At 33.2% G+C, this 17,468-nt stretch overlaps 1 protein-coding gene across 3 annotated transcripts in view; it reads right to left on the bottom strand.

Moving 5' to 3' along the window:
• Scyl2 (SCY1 like pseudokinase 2) overlaps positions 1-17,468 on the bottom strand; it is a 61,962-nt gene that overhangs the window by 24,659 nt on the left and 19,835 nt on the right. For all 3 annotated transcript variants that reach the window (XM_076855004.1, XM_076855006.1, XM_076855005.1), the window contains exons 4-10: positions 14,126-14,270; positions 6,734-6,883; positions 5,036-5,257; positions 4,508-4,624; positions 3,771-3,896; positions 2,774-2,950; positions 464-586 (exon numbers count right to left, since the gene is read on the bottom strand). In XM_076855004.1, coding sequence (XP_076711119.1) covers positions 464-586; positions 2,774-2,950; positions 3,771-3,896; positions 4,508-4,624; positions 5,036-5,257; positions 6,734-6,883; positions 14,126-14,270 — 1,060 coding nt within the window. The remainder of the gene's footprint in view (positions 1-463; positions 587-2,773; positions 2,951-3,770; positions 3,897-4,507; positions 4,625-5,035; positions 5,258-6,733; positions 6,884-14,125; positions 14,271-17,468) is intronic.

The raw sequence follows: 17,468 nt of genomic DNA, 5'->3' as shown, positions 1-17,468 counted from the left end.
TGCAATACAAATTAACTTCACTGAAAGAGGAACAGCATTACTAAACAAAAATTTGAGTTATCAGGCATGAAAGAAAATTATGAGCATGGAAAATACTTAATGCTTTCATAAGAAAGTCACATAAACCTTTTTAAAATCTTCATTGATAATTATCCATTCAGAAAGAAGTATACAATAATTCAAACCATAGTAAATCCAACTTTGTTCCACAATATTACATTTCTGATAAATATGGTCTAGTTCATGAAACAGGCATTTATCAACTGATTCTTTAGTTATAAACAGATACATTTTAATAATAGTACATCAATAATATAATTCAATAGATATATTTACTACTGAGCTTCATATGAAATGTTATGACTTAAACCTAAAATGTTTAAGGTTTGACTTGACTTTGACCTGACTTCTTTTTTCTGCTTTAAGAATCAAAATCATCACTAAAGAAAAACAAGCTTTGTACCTGGATCTGAATAGAAGGAGCTTCTAGTGCTCTATAAACCATGGGTAAAACACTGTTCTTTATTTCGTCAGGAGGAGTTTTGGTTAGTAGCAAATCCATTTTTTGTAGGAAAATTAACAAAATCTGTTTAGAAAAAGGGGAAAACGTATTAATATCTAGAATCTTTAAGAGATTAGATTTATGCCAAAATTTAACATTTTTCGAAAGAATAAGTTTATACTTTGACACTCACCATGTTGCTAGCCTGAAGGCATGAAAGACAAAAACAGAAATAAAGTCTCTTACATTGCTAAGAGCATAATATTTAAGCATCTTTTCTTGGTTTAATTATTTAAATAAAGACTAATTTCATAACTCTCACACACGTACAGTAATGTATAATTAACCAATATCTGAAAAGTTACTGGGTAAAAAAATAAAAGCCTGAGGGCAACGAAGTTGGACGTCCCACAATACATTCCATCTCTGGCTTCCATGAAGTTCAAGGGAAAAAGAGAAGGTACGGACATAAAAAGGTCTGTAAGGAAAACTTCTAGAAAGAAATTTAGTGTCCCTGATACTGTTTTCCCCACCACCTGGCTGCCTCCACATATCTAAATAATAAGAAACAAATTACCCCTTCTATTCATGCAGAATACTTAACTTGCCAACACTTAGTTAAAAAGTTTCAGGAGGAATTTTTTTTTTTTTAAAGAGAGAGAGAGGAAATTTTTTAATATTTATTTTTTTTAGTTTTCCGCAGACACAAGATCTTTGTTTGTATGTGGCACTGAGGATCGAACCCGGACCGCTTGCATGCCAGGCGAGCACACTACCGCTTGAGCCACACCCCCAGCCCTCAGGAGGAATTTTTAACTGAGCAGGTAAAGGGGAAAAAATACCAAACAATAGGCGCAAATAAAAATTCAGATTGTTGGAGCAGGGGTTGTGGCTCAGTGGTACAGTACTTGCCTAGCATGTGTGAGGCCTTCAGTACCACATAAAAATAAATTAATAAAATAAGGCTATTAAAAAATTAAATAAAAATTCACATTGTTTCTTAGGATACTATTTTGACTGATACATAGCTTAGGGAACATGTGACTACACCAATTTTCTTCCTAACACTTTGAGCACTGGTGGGGAGCCTTGCTGCAAAGGTTACAGACTAGGACCCTCCCTATTCTTTCTCCTTCCTTAGTCCCTAAGAACCTGGCCATAGACTGCCTCTTTTCCAAGGGAAGGATTAGAGTTACAAAACCATTACATCAAATAGTTGATAGTTGACTAATAAACTATTGCCATATAGTGACAGAAACACACAATTATATATGCCACAAAAGCTCATTTCAGGGCTGGGTTTGTGGCTCAGTGGTAGAGTGCTTGCCTAGCACATGTGAGGCACTGGATTCTATTCTCAGCACCACATAAAAAATAAACAAATAGGGGCTGGGGATGTGGCTCAAGCGGTAGCATGCTCGCCTGGCATGCATGCGGCCTGGGTTCGATCCTCAGCACCACATACAAACAAAAACTAAAAAATAAATATTGAAATTCTCTCTCTCTCTCTCTCTTAAAAAAAAATAAAATAAAATAAACAAATAAAATAAAGGTATTGTGTCCATCTATAAGAAAAATATTTTTTTCAAAAAAGCTCATTTCATCTCAACAACTCCTTTCATTTTAGAAATGAGGAAATAGAAGCGTTAAGATGGTAATGTTAAACCTAGTCATACTTCCAGTAAAAAGATTTAAAAGTCCTAATTCAAATCCAGGTATGTGACCCCACTGCTCTTAAATCCAGATGACCTTTAATCTGATAAATACATATTTTACAGAATCCACATGAGAAATTAACTTTTTTTCACTTAATAATACACACACACACACACACACACACACACACACACACACACACATTACTTCCACGGTGCTCTAAGCATTTCACTCTTCTAATGAAAGTATTAGCAAAAAATAAATAAAGAAAAACAACTGGCACCAACTAAAGACCAGAATAACAAAATAAACAAAATTAATATTTCTTTTCCCAAACCTATAACTTTCAATAAAGTTAACTGGGAACAAAATAACACATGAAAAATTTCACTGCACTGAGACAGTAACTTGTGGAGCACTGTAGACAAATACCTGCAAAGTTTAATTATAATTTTAGGAATAGTTCACATATGCAAAGTAGCTTCTGACTAATGAAAAAGCAAGATCAGATACTTACCTCAATTTTTAAAAAGTCACATAGTCACTTCTTTTGTTTTCAGTGGTAGTCATTATCATGAATAACAGATAAATATAAAAAAAATACCCAAAACATACCTGGATTGGCTCCTGTTGTTTAAATACAGGACCAAGTTCAGGTAGAATTAATTTGACATATTCTTCTTTGGTGCATTCCTCAGCAATCAGCAAAACATTGGGCAAAACAAAAGGTACCATATCAGGATTTACAAATTCTGAAGTCAAACAAGGCAAAATTCTCTGCACAATGACACGCTGAAAGGCAAAAATGTTTTTATAAAACCAAATTTATTTCAGGTCTTTCATATTAACACTGAAATGTAAAGCCTCCAATCCCTCTAGGCAAGGTGACCATGTAACTTACAGTTGAAACTACACTTTTTAGAGAAAAATGGGATTCTATTGCTAATTATACAAGATCAGACAAATAAAATTATTATATATTAAGGAAATCTTCCTTGGTTTTCACTAACATTTCCCATCTAATTCCTTCATTACTATGATTCATATGATACAACTTAAACACTATCCTGCATTGATTGCTGCTTCATGCATGTTAACCCCACATTTACTAAAATACCTTGAGAGCAGGGACAATATTTTATGCTACCTCTTTCTCTTTAAGTAAATGGTTAGACAAATAACAGGTAACCAATAGCTATTCCATAAATCAAACACTGGAAATATTTTTGCAATTAGGAATTACTAGTTTTACAATCTGTGGCTTTATCATTCACCATTACTTTACTACTTTACACCTATGATTAAATATGTCAGAGAAAGAGTTATGAAGGAATCGAAAAGTTAGCATCAATACAAAAGCATCTACTTAACTACTGGTAAAGCAGTGATTTCCACAATGAAGTTTACAGACTTCTGACATTTAATGTCCAACTTTTCAAATCCCAATAATTTTTGGACCATAACTTCTTTCTGGCTTCAATCTGTAACTTTATATAATTATTTATGTACCTAAAGTAAAAGTTTTATTATTTCTTTCAAAGAGTTATTATAGTAAGTGAAGTAAACTTTGAATTTAAAAATCCTGGCTATTATAAATGAATCAACAACAAACCTTGGGCAACTTTGGTAGAACCTTTGGCAGTCCTTTGAAAAATTGTGATTTCTGAAGATTATCTCTTTGGAATAAGGTATCAAAATATTGAAGTGTTACTGCACCAACATCATCAAAGAAAGGAATCTAATATATGGAAATAAATTATTTTGATAAATATTAAGTTGAAAGAACTTTTCATATCTGAAATTACCACATATGGTAAAAATATGTTCAGAAACACAAGATGCTAAAGAGCACTTAATTCTAATTGTAAAAATCAGAATAAGAAAATAAATTATTTTTCAAGTTCAAATCTTCAGAATTAGTACCTTTGAATTGGCTAGGCAACAACCTTTTTATACACATAAACCTCTAAAATAGTGAAAGATTAGGTAAAATATTAAGTAAAAATAAGTAAAAATTAAGTAAAAATATCTTGAAGGCATAAACAGCACTAGTTATTTATTAAAATCCATTCTTACATGAGCCAAACAGAGGGCTAGACTTCTTCTGGGAGCAGAATGCCTGCATACCTAATTATGATTATTAGGACTCTGTTTATTTGAAATCTTACTTTTCTAACACAGATTTTATGTACACAAATTATTTATCTGTTTTAAAAGAGGTTGAATATTCAACATAATCAAAAAGACAGATATCATCTAGGGACCGAATCTTGATTTAGGAAAAAGTAATCTATTTTAACTTTTCATTTTTTTGTCTGTCCACTAATGCAGAAATCTGTGTGTACTCACCTTTGTCATTTGATCTGCATCTGGTCTTACAGTTGGAGTGACATTTAACAACAGTTTCACGTGTTCACGGACTTCTTCAGGTATATTTGTGAGTGAGCTAGATCCTAAACGACTCAACTATTCAAGAGTGATAACAGTAAAAATTGAGTGCAAAATATTCAAAAAATATGCATTTATACTGACAGTCTTTTTAGAAAGATTTTTAAATTTCACTCAATGTTTTTAGATTAAACAAAACACTAACTTCACTGTTAAAACACTTATCTTTAATACCTGAAATTGTTTCCGTTCCTAAAATAAAAGCCTAGTGTTTTAGACCATATTTCAATATTTACGCTGGTAAATGCAAGATTAAAGCTGTAATAACAAACTTTAACTAGTCTTCATTATTTATAGAAATCACTTTTATTATACTGATTTTATGATAATATAAAATGAAGCACTAACTCTTAAGAATTTTGGCTACACTTTAGGAAAAAGAAAGAAACAATTAATTATTAATGAAAGCAAATATCAATAGGCAAATACCTGATCCAACTGCCTACTAAAACTTTTATAAATATCTTGCTTGTTGACTTCAAATATAGGTTTCCCTTTGTTAAATACGGCATACATAACAGTTCCTAAAGAATACATATCGCTGGCTGTTTCACAGCTCACAGAAAGTATGTACTCAGGAGCCAAATATTCAGGATTTGGAAGACACAATGATGGTAAATTTGGGTCCCATTCTTTACAAGGAAACTTAGGCTGTAGTAAGACAGAAAAGAGATGACATCAATTAAATATTTCTAATGAAAGCAAAGCATTATCAAGCAATGTATCTTTAAATTTGTACTAAGTCATGTAAGTAAAAATGCCATTATCAGGGCCAGGGTTGCGGCTCCATGGTAGAGCACTTGCCTACCATGTGTGAGGCACTGGGTTCAATCCTCAGCACCACATAAAAATAAATAAAATACAATACAATAAAATAAAAAATGTTATTATCATCTTCAATTGTAAAATTCCCAAATCCTCAAATATGGAAAGTATATGAAACAAAATGAGAGATCAGAATTCTCAAAAACTCTTGTGATTATTGTGAATTCTCTTCCTGAAAACAAATTATCAATACAAAGTGCAGTATAAACATGCAAAGGTTCACACTTTTTTGGAAGCACAAAGACTAAGTTCAAATTCTGACTCTACCACTTAAAATCCATCTAAACTTAGGCATGTTATTTTATTCTATGAGCCTAACACTCATTTATATTGTTTCTATACCTCTCTAAGGAACTGTGAGGATTAAATAAGTAAACACATGAAAAGTGTTTAGAAAATGCTTCAATAGGGCTGGGGATGTGGCTCAAGCAGTAGCGTGCTCGCCTGGCATGCGTGCGGCCCGGGTTCGAACCTCAGCACCACATACAAACAAAGATGTTGTGTCTGCCGAAAACTAAAAAATAAATATTAAAAAATTCTCTCTCTCTCTCTCTCTCTCTCTCTCTCTCTCTCTCTCTCTCTCTCTCTCTCCCCTCACTCTCTCTTTAAAAAAAAAGAAAATGCTTCAATAAAGGTTATTGTTATCATTATTCCTGTCATTATGCTACACAAAGAAAATTCCATGATCCAATGAGATAATATATGTTAATGTATTTGGCATTCTGAATGGGGAAAAAAACTATTTAACCAAATAATTCTAAACTTATTTAACTGTGGCATCCTTTTCTCAAGTAACATTAACGTGTAGGGAGTTAATGAGCTGAAGCATATTTTTAGATGCAATGAACACTAGAAATTTTCTATAAAAATGTAAATTAGTGGCTAGAGTTGTGACTTAGCAGGGTAGAGCGCTTGCCTAGTGCATGTGGGGCCCTGGGTTCAATCCTCAATACCACATAAAAATAAATAAATAAAACAAAGGTATTGTGTTTAACTACAACTAAAAAAAATAAATATTTTTTAAAAATTTAAATTAAAAAAAAAAACTATTGTAGGGCTGGGGCTGTAGCTCAGTGGTAAAGCGCTTGCCTTGCGTGTGTGAGGCATTGGGTTTGATCCTCAGCACCACAAAAAAATAAAGTATTCACCTACAACTAAAACAAAAAGAAAAAAAAATTTTGTACCACATAGCCTACTTGTACCCTTTAACAGAGGTTACACTAAATTCTCTAGTCCATTCTATATATAATCACAAATTTCCATGGCTTTAAAAAACTCAAAGACTAATAAAACTTTCATTACCTCTTGTTCAGAAGGATTGGTCGAAGACACACAAAAATCAAAACCCATTATTTTCCAGGCTCCACTTTTATTCAAAATTATATTTTCAGGAGTAACATTTCCATGAACCATTTTTACACTACTATGCAAAAATGATAAACCTTCAGAAACCTATAAATGAAAAAAAATTTCTATTACATAAAGCTCTATTTATAACAATACAATGTGTCATAAAAATCATAATTATTAGCTGGGCATAGTGTACATACCTGTAATTCCATCTACTTAGGAGACTGAGGGAGCTTGAGGCAAGGGTGGGCAACCTAGTGAGATGCTCTCTCAAAAAAAATTTAAAAGGGGTGGGAATATAGCCCAGATGTTCAAGGACCTGAGTTCAATTCACAGTATAATACTCCCCCCCAAAAAATCATAATTACTGCTGGTTCTTCCAATAAAAACAGTTTTTAATGACACCTAGCAATCAAATCTCATCATAAATGCAAAAGTTTAGATATTTTCAGCTGGCAGGACAATCTAAGCATTAGTAGGGGGGAAAATCTAACTATAAAACCAAAGTACAACTATCTATTAATTTCCTTTATACATGCACATAAACAGAAGAAAAAAAACACCTTTTCCTATCCAAATTCATTCCGTTCCAGAGTTCAAAAAGTGAGGGAATTTTTGATTGAGTTACAGATAGTGAGTATTAAGACTTTACATACTAGTTCAGTTTTTCTGAACAGTATTGTGCTATTCTCAACTATTCAGATGATATTCATTTATCCTCACATTGGATTAATATTTGGTTAATTTTTTTATATCTATACCTGATATTATCACAAAATCTGTGAAACAAAATGAAAGACCAGTTTTCTGTCTCCAGAAGAAGTAGATTTGGGCAAGAAGTAGATTTTGACTTCAAGGATAACACTGTCCCTGGTTTTCCTCAAACTCCACTGAGCACTGCTTTTCAGACTATTCTGCTGTTTCCTCCTTACTTTCCAAATGTCCTGGACACAATGTTTGGACCTCTGCAAATTGCCATCTACTCTCACTTTCTTGATGTTCCCAACACTTTAATTATCACTTATGGGCTGAGGTTGTGGCTCAGTGGTAGAGCGCTCGCCTAACACATGCGAGGCCCTGGGTTCAATCCTCAGCACCACATAAAAATAAATAAATAAAGGTATTGTGAAAAAAAATTATCACCTATATGCTGACTATTCTCAATGTCTTCAGACTGAGCCTTTGTCCTAAAATTCAGATTGATTATCTGACTACTTTCATGACTTTTCTCCCCTTGAATTTTATAAGTATCCCAATCTCAGAGGAATCCAAATCAAGTTTCTCTCATGATTTCAAATTCTTTCCTCCTGTAGTATTTCCAGTATCCATTAATAATCACTTCACCTTTCTGGTTGTTTGGGGCAAAAAAAAACCTAAGTTATCCTGTACTATATTATTTTTCTTATATAGCAAATCCTGCTACCTCCACTGTCATAATATACCACCTACCTACCCTGCTCTGGACCATCATTATCTCTGACTGGAATTGTTCTAATAGCCACCAACTTTATCTCTTTGCTTCTGCTCTTGCCCTTCTACACACTTTAATCCTCAATACAGTAACTAGAGTAATCTATTAAATATAACCCAGATCATGTCACTTTTCCTGCTCAAACCATTTAAAGGCTTCCCCTTTCAGAGTAAAGTATTCATCTAGCGTAAAAGACCTACCTACCCCACCCAACCCGCGCCATAGCTCTCTGATCTTATCTCCAACTACTGGTCTTGTTGTTTACTCCTCTCTAGTGCTATAGGTATTTCACTATTCCTTGGACATTTTCACTATTCCTTGGTTCATGCATGATCCTGTCTCAGAGACTTTATACTTGAAGTTCTTTCTACCTAAATCATTCTTTCCCCTCAGTTACCTATATGGTTTCTTTGACTTTTTTAGTTTTTTCTCAAATGCCCCCCTTTTCAGTGGGATGTTATTCTAACTATCCCATTCAAAAGTACATCCCTTTTCTCTCTCATCCAAATATTCCTCTTTTCCCTTCCCTCCTTTTTTCTTAACATCATTTCATCAAAATCCAATTTACTGTCTTCCCACATGATAATATGTTTCCAAATGAGAAAGATTTTTTGATTTGTTCACCCCTATGCCTTTAGCACCCAGAACTATGCTAACCATATAGCTGTCCAACTTGAGAATTAATTCTCTTTAAAAATCCCCACTTACAGTTATCAACATGAAGACAAGTCAACACTTAAGAGGTTGTGGCTCAGTGGCAGAGCACTTGCCTCACACATGTGAGGCAATGGGTTCAATCCTAAACACCACATAAAAAATAAATAAACAAAATAAAGATATTGTGTCCATGCTAAAAAAAAAAGTGCAAAGAGCACAATTTTAGAAGATATCTGGGTTTGTGTCCCTACTTCCTTACTTACCACCTATGAAACTTTGAGCAGGTTACTCAATTTATATAGATCTCTGTGGATTACTTCAAATTGTGAAATACAAATTTTTTTAATAAGATTCCACACTACTTCTAATTCCTATATGTCTAGTCAGCCATCAGGACCTATTCTACTTCTGCCTAACTGCACTCTGTACCTCTAGTCCTTCCTCTGATTTCTGCTAAAATCTTTTTTTTTTTAATCTTTTTGTTTGTTTGTTTGTTTGTTTTTGTGGCACTAGGGATTGAACCCAGGGCTTTGTGCACACAAGGCAAACACTATACCAACTGAGCTATATCCCCAGCCCCTCCTTCCTCTGATTTCTGAGCAGGACTTTTATTTAAAAACTGTCATTAATTGGCCTAGGGAAGCAGCTCCATGATAGTGTGCTTGCCTAACATATATGAGGCCCTGGGTTCAATCTAGCTCTGGCAAAACAAAACTATCACTAATTATTTCCTATATTAAATACTATATAAACATTTAGAAATTCACACATTTGATCCTGACATCAAACTCTATGTTGTAGGGATTATTTCCCATATGCTTTCCCTATCCCAAAATTCTGGTCTTGTAGACTGATAGCTCTAAAATACATTTCAGACCATGTCATTTGCCTTGCTTACAATTTTTCATTATTTCCCATCACCAGTAAGACATGTTTCTATCTTTCCAGTTTCACTTTTTACCGCTCTTAAATACAACCTGCTACTTCTAATTGCCTAAATACTACTAAGTGAATAGTACAATAAGCAAACATTAAGAGGTTTAATAGTATTTTCCAAATAAAAGGATATTCTTCATTTACAACACATTTGAACTCATGAAGTTCACTTAAAATTTACATTTTCAGGCAGGTGGGGTGGAACACACCTGTTAACTCAGAAGGCTGAGGCAGGATGATTGCAAGTTCGAGGCTAGCCTCACCAACTTAGCAAGATCCTGAGCAACTTAGCAAAACCCTGTCTCAAACTAAAAAAATAAAAGGTAGGGGATGGCGATGTGGGAATGTAGTTAAGTACTACAGTACCCCTTAGTTCAATCTCTAGTATTAAAAAAAAGTTCACATTTTCAATATTCAATATTCAATATTTTCACATATTCAATATTTTAAATAAATATTAAATAAATATTCAATATTTTCACATATTCCCCAAGTATAAATTTCAAGATATAAAAAGTTTATCAAATTTAGAAAAGATTCCCTATTTTTATAAGAAAAAATAAATTCTTTGCTTATTGTACATTTCAGGCACAGATTTGGCAGACGTTTTTATTTAATAATCTCAGGAATCTTTAGAACAATTTTAGGACTGAGAAAAAAGATCAGATGGTTACTATAATACACAAATCAATGAAATAGAATCAGGTTGCCCAGAAATAAACCTTTGTATATGTGGTCAAATGACTTTTGACAAGGATACTAAAACCACTGAATGGGAAAGGAACAGAATTCAACAAATGGTACTAGGAAAACAGAACCACCTACAAAAAAAATGAAGGTGGACCTTTACTTTACACCATAAATAAAAATTAAGTCATGGCCGGGTGATGTGTAATTTAGGGTAGTTTGCAATACTTAGCATGTACAAGACCCTGCATTCAATCCCCAACACTAAAAACAAAAACCAAAAACTCAAAAGGATCACACACCTAACCTAAATCCTAACACTATAACACTCTTAAAAGAAAAATACAGGGAAGTTTCATGACATTGGATTTGGCAATAATTTATTGACTATGACACCAAAAATAGAGGCAACTGAAGGAAAAGTATATAAAAGAGACTATCAAAATTTAAATTTTTTCTGTGCATCAGAGAACAAAATCAACAGAGTGAAAGGCAACCCACAAAATGGAAAAAACTCTTACAAATTACATATCTGATATGAGATTAATGTCAATAATATATGAAAAGCCGGGCACTGTAGCTCACACCTATAATCCCCAGCAGCTCGGAGGCTGAGGCAGGAGGATAGCAAGTTTAAAGCCAGCCTCAGCAACTTATCGAGGCCCTAAGCAACTCAGCAAGACCCTACCTCCAAATAAATATAAAAAAGGCTAGAGGTGTGGCTCTGGTTAATCATCCCAGGTTCAATTCCTGGTACAAAAAAAAAAAAAAAGAATATATGAAGAACTCTTATAATTAGATAACATACACACACACAAAAAAAAACAGATTCAAAAATGGGCAAAGGACTTATTGACTAGACATTTCTACAAAGATATATTAATGGCCAATAAGCACATGAAATGATGTTCAAAGTCAGTAATCATTAGGAAATGCAAATAAAATCACAATGAGATACCATCTCATATCCAGCAGGATGGCTAGATACTTTAAAGTAAAAAGAGAAAACAGTAAATATTGGCAAGGATATGGAGAAGTTAAAATCCACATGCATGCACTATTAGTGAAAATGTAAAATGGTGTAGGCTTTATAGAAAACAGGTGACTCCTTTATCGTGGCTCCTCAGAAAATTAAAACTAGAAACCCCATATGGCCCATCAATTCTACTCCAGAGTATATATTCCAAAGAATTGAAAGCAGGATCTCAAATAGAGATTTAACCAAGCATGATGACACACAGCTATAATCCTAGCAACTCAGGGCCAGTCTCAGCAACTTACAACAACCTGTCTAAAAGCAAAAAATAAAAGGGATTGGGGGTATAATATCTTCTTGGGTTCAATCCCTAGTACCTCCACCATACACACACACACACACAAAAAAAAAGTTGTTCAAAGAGTGTGTGTGTGTGTGTGTGTGTGTGTTCACAGCAGATTATTCACGAAAGCCAAAGCATGGAAGCAACTCAGGAGTCAGTTGATAGATGAAAGTACAACTGAATTGCTTATAATGTGGTACACGCATTCAATGGAATGTTACTCAACCTTATAAAGGAAGGAAATTCTGACACATACTATAACATGGATAAACCTTGAGGACATAGTGAAATAAGCTAATTACAAAGGGATCTATTTATATAAAGTATACAGAGTAGTCAAATTCACAGAGACAGAAAGTAAAACTGTAGATGCCAAGAGTTGGGGGTATGCGGGGGATAAGAGTTATTGTTTACCAGGTACAGTTTCAGTTTTTCAAGATGAAAACAGTTATGTAAATGTGGATGGTAGTCTTGGCTGTACAACAAGTCAACATATTTAATGGATTAAACATACATTTAAAAATAACAAAGATGGAATTTTACCACCATTCTTTAAAAAATATAGTTAGGAAAATGACAAGATAAGCCAAAGACTGGGAGAAAATATTTATTAATTATATATCTGACAAAGGATTTGTGTCTACAACATGTAAAGAAATCTTAAAAACTCATTAATAAGAAAACTTTCAAAAACTGGGCAAATGTCTGAACAGACATTCACCAAAGAGAATATCCATATGGCAAGGAAACATGAAAATGTAATAAGTATCATTATTCATTAGGGAAATACAAATTAAAACCACCTAGAGATACTAATGTACGCCTGTTAAAACTAAAAGGAAGAAAATAATAGAGTTTTTAACAAAGATATGAAAAAAAAGATATGAAAATAACAGAGTTTTTAACAAAGATATAATATATTAATTATACTAATTCACATTATACTGTTAATGGGAATGAAAGAGAGTATAACCACTTTGGAAAAAGTTTGTCAGTTTCTTTAAAAAGTGAAACACACAAATAACATTTGATCTAGCCATTCCACTCACAGCTATTTATTTAATCAGAAGAAATGAAAGTATCTGTGTCCATACAAAATCTTGTACACAAATATTCCAGCAGCTTCATTAGCCATTAGCCAGAAACTAGAAACAATGCTAGTGACCATCAACAGATAAATGGATAAACAAACTGGTATATGCATCCAATAGACTATTACTCCATTATAAAAATGCATCCACTATTGATACATACAATGATATGGGTAAACCTCAAAATAATTATACTGACTGAAAGAAGCCAGATTAAAAAAACACACACCTATAGGATTCCATTTATAAAAATTCTAGAAAATACAAACTGATCCATAGGAGTAGAAAGCAAGTCAGTGACTTCCTGGGACAAGATACAGAGAGGGAAGGATACAAGGAATATGAGAAAGCTTTGGAGAGTGATGGATGTGTGCATTATCTTGATTTTGGTGATAGTTTCGTAGGAGTATATGTGTCAAATTTCACATATGTGCAGCTTATTAAGTATGCCAATTATGTTTTACAGCTAGTTGTTAAACAATAAATAAAATGGCCAGGCAAGGTGGCACATACCTATAATCCCAGCTACTTTGGAGGCTGAGGCAGAAGGACCACAAGTTCAAGGCCAATGTGGGCAACTTAGTGACAGCCTCTCAAAAACAAACAAACAAAAGGACAGGGGTATAGCTTAGTGGTAAAATGCCCCCTGGGTTCACTCCTCAGTACCATAATCAGTCAATCAATAACATGATCTCTGTCCACCAGGATCTCAGAATCTGTTATATAAATCTACTATATGGAGCTGAAGATATTATTCTGGTAAGAAAAGAAAGAAAAATCTTAAAAGTATGTGGAAAAGCCAATAATATCTCTTGGTATCTACTAAATTTTTTAAGAGAAGTAATATTATTATTCAATATTATATTTCAACTTATAATTTTCTTTATGAAATTACTTATATGAATAAAAATTCAAAAACATCAAAAGGAACCCATCCCATTTACCAATCAATAAGTTCCCCTCCTCAAAGTTTACCAAAGTTATCAGTTTTATATATTTAAAATATTATCCAAGCCTAACAATAAACTGCAAAAAAAAAAAATTATACAACACAGAAACTTTTTTCAAATTACTAACAAGAACGAAAGGTTTATATAAAATAGTTTACAATGTCTAATAAATTTGAAAAAGCCAAAAATAATCTTAAAGGAAAAATTTTTACATGTTAAATAAAAATACATACCTGAAGTAAACCATATTTAGTTTCTACATCATAAAGTTTGTAATCCTTAATGTCTGGAGATATAGAGGGAGGCAGATTTTCCCAGTTACCAAGAACATTGGCTAAACTGGCAAAAACAGGTTCTGTACAAAATGCCAAGCAGTCCCTGTTTTCAAAAAGAAAGAGTTATTACTACCATTTTTTATTCACTATCAAAATCAAATATACATAAACTACTAGAAATCCTATTAAACTATTGATAAGGTAGACTATTTTAGATTTGTAAATGTCAGCATTGTTATAGAACATTTCAAACAATATCAGGAGGCTTTATATATGAATTATCCTGGATAAATCAATCTTCCAAACTAAATGTTATGACAACTGATACATTTTTTTTTTAACTTAAAACATCATGAAATAAAATATTATTTCAACTGTTCCTCTTCAATGACTGATATTCCTTATGGGAAACCAATAAACTTACTTAAAATATTGTTATATTGTACATATGATATCCTTATTTCTAAAGCTGTAATTTTCACAATATGCTACTCAGGGAACCTACAGATTTCCCACTGATGTCTCAAGAGCAAGAGGATCAGGAAAAGGAACAAGCATACCCCCAGTACCCCATTCTTACTTACAATTAAAGCAATTTTGCTTTTATCTATTTTTGAAAGGTGTTGCAGTTTTAAATTTTTTTAATCATTGCTTTTTGGTGTATAAGAATTAAAAATCCAGAAAACATTAGATATTGACATTCAATAGCTTTATAGAGTAATGATCAAGAACTCAAGCATGCCTATTCTCCACCTTACTGACACTGCACACCCTAACTCAGAGCTTCACTATGCCTGTATGTAAAATGATGGTAACAGATGCACCTTCAAGTGTTACTGTGAAGATCAAATGAGATAATCATAAAATACACAGCAAAGCATCTAGTGCATGCTCAATAAACTCTTCTTATTGCTGTTACAATTACCAACCATCTGAGGCTCTAGCCCTAACATTTTAGGCTTTGGGCTCTGGCAATGAAGGATTACAAGGTAGTATAGCAACAAGGCTAAACCAAGTTTCTGTGCCACTAATATGAACTTCGTTGTTTCACATGTCTATAATATCTAAATAACCTTTTATCTGCCTTGAACCTATTTTTCAAACAAAAGCACATATATTCAATATATATCAGACAGAGACAGATCTACTTAAGATTGAAAGAGAAAAGGATCATATTGCCTACCTGTTCAGTCATTATGAAGGATGCTATCTTGTTTTTATGCCTAGGATTCAGCTCATTAACCCAGAGGACACTAAGGCATTCTTTTACAGAACTGTTCTGGAAGTTGCTCAAATACTCTCTCTCTCAACCCAAAAACTCATCCTTAGTCACATCAAAAATCTATGATTATCATTCAAGTTCTAAGGCCTTACAATCTTTCATGAAAATTCATTTCCATTATTATTAATCACATTGAAAAAGGATATATGTTCTTAAGGACCACTTCCCAAACACAGCTTCTTACCAGTCATTTATTTTCACCACCTCCACCAAAACTTAGCTTCCCAGTATGTTTGTACAACAAATTCAGTCCTTGTTACATGTGATTCCTTTCTTTTCCCAATGACCAACAATAAACTATCGCCTTACCTATCTTTTACTGGGCAAATTTTAATCCTGTAATGACCATCACAGGTTTCTTTTACACAAAGTATAGTTGAATCTTGTTCTCTTTGTTTTTCAACATTCAATAACATTTATTCACAGTCCTCTTATTTCATTTCTTATTCCATGGTTCTCTTTATCTACTATTTACCTAGTAGCCACTTTCTACTTCACAAAAAATTACAGTTCATCAAACATGATTGAATAAACTCATTAGCCTTAAACTTTACCTGAGTGTATTACTGATTCCTCAACCATCTTCCTTTGAGTTCCTCCAACAGGACTTGACCCACATGTCTTCTCCTGGATTCTGTTACATTTTCTGGTTACAAACTGCCATCTTATTGAAACTGTTGAATGTCACTAATAACCTCTCACTAGTTAAGCGTAATGATTCTTCTCAGTTCTTATTTTCTTTCCATTCTTCAGTCTCCAGTGCAATTGGGTCCTTTTGTCCCTCTCCCTTGGCTTCTATAACATGCTGCCAGGTTTTCTCCTGCCATATGACAATGATTTCTCCTTTTTCCTTCCCTGGCTCTTTTAACCTCCCTACATTTCAAAGTATATTCCTCAGTCTACTGCTCATTTTACTCATGTTCTTAAAAAAAATCCATTTTAACCTGGTTAAATTTCAATTACTGCCTTTGTTATTCCCATACACATCACCAACTCTGAACTTTCATTTGAATTATCCTTTCTGTAGGAGATTTCCTTTGGATAATTTCTGTGCCATTCAATATTATTAATTCATTAATGACTAGAACCTATTTTTTTCCTTTCCTAAAGTGTTCCTATGTCTATTAATGTTTCTACAATTTTTACAACCTCACAATTAAGATATATTAAAGTAATCTGTGAATTCTCTCTTTCTGCTTACCAATAAAATTCTAGTTCTATAATGTTTAATTCACTATAAAAGAAGTTGCTGAGACAGAGAAAGCGTAATATATTGTTTGCCTCGAGAAATTTAAAAATATAATTATGAGATATAAGCTGTAGATACAAGTAATAAGGATATTTTTATGATAAGAGATATATGAGCAAATTTCTGGGGAGGCATAGCATGGTACAGTTAAACAAAAAGAGTGGGCTCAGAAATCACATCTCTGCCAGCTTTAAGTAATATCTCTGATCCTCATCCTACATTACTGTGAAACTTAAATAAGTTAAACAATGTAAAACATTTAGGATAGTTTTCACATGTGAATTCTATCTTCTTTTAGGTGGTGGTGGTGGTCTCCTGCTTTTTTTAGAAGCACTGATTAGTAAAGATTCTAGTGTAGGAATTTTCTGAGAAATCTAATATGCCAAAGCAAAATTACAGTAGCTGAAGGGAGATGAGAAGTTTGGAACTCTTGACAGTTGTGTACCCTACTTGCCTGTTTCATTCCTATCCTTAAAATACTAGGGACTACAGAACACAAATGGCAAATCACTTGAGTAAGGATCCTAAATTAAAATGGGAATATAGTCTGCTAAGAAGGAGCAAATAAAACAATTTGGGCTATGAATAATATGGAAAAGGTTTTATAAAGCTAGGGTTTCTAAAGGATTATTAAAAGCATTACAGGCGTGACGGTCTAGTCAAGATTACATAAATTTCATTTTCTGGTCAGCAATATTTCCTAAGATCATCCTCAAGTAAAAAAAAAAAAAAAAAATAGTAAAGTAAATGAAAGCTATGGATTGACAGAG

This window comes from Callospermophilus lateralis, chromosome 4, assembly GCF_048772815.1.
Source record: "Callospermophilus lateralis isolate mCalLat2 chromosome 4, mCalLat2.hap1, whole genome shotgun sequence".
NCBI classification, from domain to species: Eukaryota; Metazoa; Chordata; class Mammalia; order Rodentia; family Sciuridae; genus Callospermophilus; species Callospermophilus lateralis.
The sequence above is the reverse complement of the archived record's forward strand: the minus strand, read 5'-3'. Positions and strand labels throughout refer to the sequence as shown.